At 48.1% G+C, this 7,371-nt stretch overlaps 1 protein-coding gene across 1 annotated transcript in view; it reads left to right on the forward strand.

The window, feature by feature from the left end:
• Positions 1–4,294: 4,294 nt before the first annotated feature.
• LOC107297244 (H-2 class I histocompatibility antigen, Q9 alpha chain-like) overlaps positions 4,295–7,371 on the forward strand; it is a 35,223-nt gene continuing 32,146 nt past the window's right edge. Inside the window, exon 1 of the mRNA XM_029286263.1 lies at positions 4,295–4,358. Coding sequence (XP_029142096.1) covers positions 4,295–4,358 — 64 coding nt within the window. The remainder of the gene's footprint in view (positions 4,359–7,371) is intronic.

Genomic DNA, 7,371 nt, shown 5'->3' on the forward strand with positions numbered 1-7,371 from the left:
GACTGCTGGAGAAAAACATCCCTTTCTAGGAGCTTCAGGCTGCTTTACTTCCACACACAAATACACACCTTCTTTCTCCACACCCTCAGTTGTTTCACAGCACAGCTATTCCAGGCAACTGCTGTGCTGTCCCTTGGGAGAGGCCTTGAAGAGATGGGACAAAAATAGCATAAGTGGTGTCAACTTTCTGGCACATTGCTCCTTCACACACACAGCCCTTAATGGAGGCTTTTTGCTTTGCCTGAATTGCTGGGTGTTTCCTATTTTCGGGTGGGCAAAGAAGCCCCTTTGCAAAGGGAAAAGCGCCTCTCTCGAATTCAGGGCTCACGTTCTTACCAACTCCAGGCCAAAGTCGGGGTGTCTGAGTTGGGAGGCAACATCAGTACCTGAATAAAGAATCTCTTAACGGACGATGCAGAGTTACAAAAGGGCTGCCTGCAGTCCCTAAAATGGCGGAAGGGTGCTACAGTCTACTTAAAATGGCGGTTGGCTGACTGCCAATGGGATCCAACTCAATGTGGCAGATGGTTTCTCCTCCCCCCTCTGAAGTTGGCAAACTGCCAGTCTCTCAATGCCTCCAGGAGTGTCCCAGAGTCCCACATGCATTTGCAGCCTGTTTTCAGGGGTTCCTGAAAGGATTGTGCAGCTTCTGCAGCTTCTTGGCTGGAGGAAGGAGAAAGCCATCCGGCATGTTGAGTCCTGTCCTGTTCCCATTGTTCTCTATTTACGTTGCCCCCAAAGTGAAAATTCAGAAAAGAGAAAAATGTAATCTTAAAATCAACTACACCCCTTATTAATCAACAGTGATCTTTGGAAAGTGGAAGGAAGGTGGCAGCAGATAAATATGGGGCTGAGAGAATATCCTTCCTGGCTATCAAAGCAATGCTAGTTCCTATGTTAATCACTTCCCAAGTAATAAAATTGTGTGTTTGTTTCAACACAGTTGAATAAAAATAACACTACCGCCTCAGCCTTTTGCAAACTTAATATGCATGACTATTTTTATAACACGAAATTAAAAAAAACCCAAAGAGAAAATTTCATTTTTTTCTGTCTCAGCCACAAAATCCAGAAGCGGTTTCCAAGTAGAAACGAAGTTGGATGTATTTTTTATTTATTTATTAAAGAACTTAATCTGGCGATTCTCACTGCTGTCAACATGGATAACAAAGTTCCTTTTTTTTTCAAGTTCTTTGTCCATTCAGCTCAAAGAAATATCTTGGGTTTAATTTGATATTCTTTTTGAGACTCTTCTGTGTTAAAACGTGAATCTTGTTTTAATATTTGAAAAATGTGCATTTTTTTAACAAATCATTTTATTATAAAAAAACCTAGAAGAAAGGATCCAATACTTTAAGCAATGCAGCCCCGTTGCTTGTTCGGCAGTTCCTTGAGATCCCCGAGCCTATTCCCACAACCATATTTTCAGAGACTTCTGGAAGGATATCAAGGATGGTGATCTCAGCAGAAAGGTCCAATCTCCTGGGTCTACAGGTATCCTCGATTAACAACAGTTCACTTAGTGACTATTTGAAGTTACAATGGCACTGAAAAAAGTGACTTATGACCGTTTTTCACACTTACGACCATTGCAGCATCCCAATGGTGACGTGATTTATATTCGGATGCTTGACAACTGACTCCCATTTGTGACAGTTGCAGTGTCCCTGGGTCACGTGATCCCCTTTTGCAACCTTCTGACAAGCAAAGTCCATGAGGAAACCACATTCACTTAACAACCGTGTTAAAAAATTTAACCACTGCAGTGATTCACTTAACAAATCTGGCAAGAAAAGTCATGAAATATGGCCAAACTCACTTAACAAATTCCTCACTTAGCAACATAAATTTTGGGCTCAATTGTTGTAAGTTGAGGACTACCTGTCTATGTGACTCCTTAGCATCCAAACCCACAACATACCTCTTCTGCTATTGCTGACGGGTGGATGGATGTAATCGGAAGAGGGGGTCTCGTTCTACGAAGGGCTTCAAAAGTCAAAAACGGCCCCTTGAATTGGACCCCGAAGCAACTGGCAATCACTGCAGCTGGTGGAGCAGAGGTGTCATGTCTGCCCTTCTTGTGGTACATAAAACTGCCCACATCCCCACATTTTGTACCCGCTGAAACCTTCCAGATGCTCTTCAAGGGCAGCCCCATGTAGAGTGCATTAGAGTAATGCACCCAGGATGGCTATATACATTTGACTATAAACTCTGGGCATCCCTAAAGAAGCTGTCTGGACAGGCTGTGAGGGGTCTGGGTAGATCAGGGGCCTCCCCAGATGAGGCCTATGGAGGGCTGTGCCTGGAGAAAGAGGTCCCATAATGTTCTCCTTCCTCTGATTCCCATAGGCAAAGGCTGTCCTGAGCTGCTTCGGCCTGTCTTGGGTTTGGCTCCTTCCCAAAATCCTGGCTCAGGAAGCAGCCCAGCATCTCATTTACCAGGGATTCTCCAGACCCATAAAGGATAAATTCATACAGTGGATGTAACTGCGTCAGTCATGAACCCAGGAGGTGCCTTTCCATAACCTTCTCACATTGGGTTACCTGCAGCCTTGGTGAATTTTTCCTTCTGGGTGTATTGTGTGTGGATCTTATTTGCACAAGATGCTGCATCGTAAATCAACCAGTTTCTTAAAGCAGACAAGGTGGAGCCTGCTGTGAACCCAGAGCGAAAAGAGAGGATCTGAAGGTGAGGCTCATCCTGCAGACGGCCAATTTCCAGAGACTCACCAGCCATTGTAAAGTCCCTCCAATGGCCTGGCCTTCTTCATGGGCAGAAACACAGAACCAGAACTGGGAAAGGGAGGCAAAAGATCCAGACCCTCAGTTGGGTTCTGTTTTTCCTGCACGAGTAGCCAATAAGTCTCAGTAGCTGTTTATTTCTGCAGAAATAGAGAGCCTCGCATTTGGGAGAGAGGTTCAGATCAAGCGCCCCGAGTGAAAGATGGCTCAGAGATTCATACAGAAAGTTTTTTTCTTATTCACAATCGGTCTATGTCACTTCTTTCACAAGATTAGTGGTACAAGTCATCCATTACATTTATCATTTTTGGTACATTTGTTGTACTTAGTACAAGAGAGGGAGACCTTCCTAATCATTGTCAAGAGTTTCCTGCTGCAGGTCTGTAGTTTGTCAGTCTCGCAAGGAAGCCGAAAAAGTAAATGGGAGCTTAGACAGTCTGGGAGGTAATTGAATCAGTTCTGACTGTTGCTGGCTTAGTTCAACATAGTTCGATTAACTTCTGGCTGGTTTGGCGCTTAAACAGGATTTGAGGCTTTTCTTCTGATGGGATTCCTGTTGCTTCCCCCCTTTGCTAATGGAGAGGAGAAACTGCAAAGCCGCCAACCAGCAGGGGGCGCCAAATTCCAGCTCATCCGTGTTTCCGGAAATTCTTCCGGCCTGCCTTGCTGAGACTCTCTGGATCTGAAAGATTTTCAAAGATTTATATTCTTTTATGTTCTATATTTTATATCCCTGAGCAATCAAGCTATCCTCTCCTCTTCCCCGCAGACGGGGCCTTATTTCCACTCTGTACATGCTCAGAGGAAAGGTGACTCAAGAAGAAAGCAGATGATTCAAGGCTTGAAAAGACAGTTGAATGTTTCTCATACTTTGTTCCTCACAGGAAATGTGAAATCAACTGAATTTGTTCAATCCTAATAAGAAACCAGGATTTATTCTTTTAGTCCCAGGATTCCCCAGAAGAAGCGCCAAGGGAGAGAGCAGCCATCTTAGTTTATTGACTTTGAAGCTTCCTAAAGATTCGTGGCTTCCCCAAAGAAGAAAATACCTTTGACATTTTCCCCTAGAAAGACACATCTTTCCCTTGAAGACGCCACGAGAGCCTTGGAGCGTTTTTCTCCAGAGCGAAGATCATTTGGGATGTCATAACTTAAAACACAGAATCATAGGACTGGAAAGGACCTCAAGAGGTCTTCTAGTCCAACTCTCAGATCCCCTCCTCTTCGCCTGCGCCCCTCCCCCCAGGCCCAGATAACCCTCCCGCTTTTCCCAGCCCCCCATTTCTGCCCCTCCCCCCAAGAGGCGGAATGCCTGGAAGGGGATTTCCTGATGGAACTTTCGCTTTCCTTTCCCCGCCTCTCCATCCGGTTGCGCCTGGACGTCCGCCTAGCAACAATGACAACATAGGCATACCTTTTTTCTATTGGTTAGCAGTGACCAATCATCCGCTTTTGCTCTGGATTGTTGCGTTGTTGATTACCCTGAACGCGTCTTTCTCTGCCTGCGATTTCCGGAAAAGGGGGGGGCAAGTTGGGGATCGCAGCCGGGATGGCTCTGCGCTCTCTTTCGCTCCTGGTGTTGGTGGGGGTCGCTCTGCGGGAGAGCTGCCTCGGTGAGTCCCTTTATCTCCGGGTGGGGATCCATCCAAGAAATCTCTCCTCCGCCCCAAAGATTATTCCCAGGAAGAGAATCCCGATTCGGTCCTCTTTCGAGTCCGCTCCCCCTCTGGCCCCTCTCAGAAGGGACCCCAAAGCGTGGGTGGGACTTTGCTGCCCCTCCCCCCCCAGGAGAGCCCCTCTGGGAACGGGACAAGGGTCGCCCCTCCAGAGGTCAGTCAAGTCTACCTGGGCGCCCCCGAGCGCAGTTCTTTCCCTCCCCCAAAGTGGAGATTGTGGGAAAGCGGCGTTTGCAGGGACCGGGTCAGTTCCCAAACTTCCTGGCTGCCTTCGCACAACCCCTCCGCCTGGCTCCTCTTTCCTGCCTTTGGCGGGGCTCGGGGGCTCTTCGTGGCTTCTGGTGCTGGGAGGAGCCGGCTCGTTTCTCGACTCGCTTCCATGTATTGGCAGACAAGGAGGCTGGAGCACTGGAGCCATCGGGCTAAGGCTGTCCTGGGAATGCAGCAGGAGAAGAATCTGGAGAGAAGCGCTCCTTGAATTGTCTTCCCAAAGATCCCCCCTGATTGATTGATTGATTGATTGTCACTTTCCCCTGGATCCCCACCCCGTCCTAAACCCCAATATCCCCAGAACTGTTTTCTAGGACAGGCAGGAATTTTTCCTCCCAAAATCCTCCTCCTTCCATTTCAGGAGCCCCCAGCACGGGAGAGTTTGCAGAATCAGAAATATTTAAAGTTTACTCTTATTCCTTAGTCATCAGATAGGAGGTCTTGGGGTGTCCCTAGTTGATCCTCAGAGAAACTCTCAATGCAGCAGCTTTTCCAAAGGCATTTCCAAAACTGTCAGGATCTGAAGGATTAGAGAGGCTGGGCTGGAGGCAGGAGGAGAGAAGCCCCTCTGGATGGAGAGCCTGAAATGAAGGCCTTGCTTGGACACAGACAGGCCCAAACTGACCAGCCCTTCCTGACCTGAGGAGGATTCGTGATTGTGAGGACGCCCAACCTGCGTTACATTCACACGTTTCTCCTCTCAGGCAGACTTCAGACTCCCTCACTGCTCAGCCCCCCCCCCTTCAAAGTTTCAACGTCATTGAAAAAAGAGACTTATCACCATTTTAAACACGTCCGTTTTAGCGTCCTCATGTCACGTGACCAGGATTTGGATTCTTGGCCACTGGTTCATATTTATGACGGTTGCAGTGATCCCATTTTGCGACCTTCTGAGAAGCAAAGACAATGGAGAAGCCAGATTCACTTAACAACTGTGGCAAAAAAATCATAAAATGGAGCAAAGCTCACTTAACAAATGTGTCAGCAGCAAAAAATGTGGACTCTGTTATGGTGTAAGTCGAGGACTGCCTGTATTTATTTCTCGGGGGGGCTTTGGAGGTCCTGCCCTTTTCCATGCAGACCCAGGTTCTGCCCAAATAAGTCCCGTGAAGGATCCTGAAAATGATCTTTAAACTCTTTGGCGCCCTGGAAGAATTTCTGACCTGAAGAGCTTTTAGAATGGAGACCCAGAAGGGGCCTTGGGGATTTTCATCAGCTTAATCGATTTCCCAGGAGCATTTTATTCATTTATTTTTATTTTAATCCATTTACAAGCTGTTGTTTTTCTGTTCCTTGGGCAGCCTCAGAGTCTCTTCTGTGTTTGTGTTTTGACAATGAAAACTAAACAGTGACTTAACAGTGATTTTTTTTTTGTCACTGTTAGTCAAGTTTAGCATAGTTTATGTCTTGTGAATTTAGTCTGTCCTCCAATCCAAGGAAGGGCTGAAGAAACTTTGATGCTGCTCAGTGGGGAGTTTGCATGAAGGAAACTGAAATAATGTTGTATGTTTATCTTTGGTTCACCAGAGGGGCTTTAAAGGTGTCAGGACCCTCCATACAGAGGCTGAGTTTGGGGAGAGGACCCCAGGAGAGCCCCCCCACCCCACCCAATATGGGAGTTGGCAGCAGGAACTCCCAAGCAGCCTCAGTGGGGGCAGGGAGTGGGGCCAGGTTGGAGAGGCCCCTATGGGTTTCTTCTTGGTGAGGGGAATTCTGGGAGTTGAAGTCCAAGTGGCTGAGTCTGAGAAACTCTTATTTTAGGCCTTTATGTTGAGAGTCACTGATCATGTGAAGAGTTTATTTATTTATTAATTACATTTATATCCCGCCCTTCTCCTTACGGACTCAGGGCGGCTAACAATGATAAAATACATACATGTTTATACACCTATTAAAATTGATTAAAAAGAAATATTTAAACTTATCAAATTTAAAAATCCTTAAAACCCCTTTAAAATCCCTTAGGCCAGTCCCGCAAGCTGGAACAACCACGTCTTGAGGGCACGGCGGAAGGAAGGGAGATCAGGGATCACCCTGATCTCTGGGGGCAGTTCGTTCCAGAGGGTGGGAGCTCCCACAGAGAAGGCCCTCCCCCTTGGGGTCGCCAGCCGGCACTGTCTGGCTGACGGCACCCTGAGGAGACCCACTCTGTGGGAGCGTACAGGTCGGTGGGAGGAAATCTGTGGCAGGAGGCAGTCTCGAAGATAGCCAGGTCCGATGCCATGGAGCGCTTTAAAGATCATAGTCAGCACCTTGAAGCGCACCCGGAAGGCCACCGGCAGCCAATGCAGCTCGCGCAAGAGCGGTGTAACGTGGGAGCGACGAGTCCCTCCCAACACCGCCCGCGCGGCCGCATTTTGAACTAGCTGGAGCCTCCGGGTGCTCTTCAAGGGGAGCCCCATGTAGAGAGCATTGCAGTAGTCCAGGCGGGAAGTGACAAGGGCATGAGTGACCGTGCGTAAGGCGTCCCGGTCCAGAAACGGCCGCAACTGGTGGATCAGGCGAACCTGATAAAACGCTCCCCTGGTCACGGCCGCCAACTGGTCATCCAGTGTCAGCCGCGAATCCAGGAGAACACCCAAGTTGCGGACCCGATCCGAGGGGGCCAAAGTTTCGCCCCCTATAGTCAGCGATGGAATCAGCTGACTATGCCGAGGCGCTGGTAGCCACAGCCACTCGG

This window comes from Protobothrops mucrosquamatus, unplaced genomic scaffold (assembly GCF_001527695.2).
Source record: "Protobothrops mucrosquamatus isolate PMUCROS unplaced genomic scaffold, P.Mucros_1.0 scaffold3200, whole genome shotgun sequence".
Taxonomy (NCBI): domain Eukaryota; kingdom Metazoa; phylum Chordata; class Lepidosauria; order Squamata; family Viperidae; genus Protobothrops; species Protobothrops mucrosquamatus.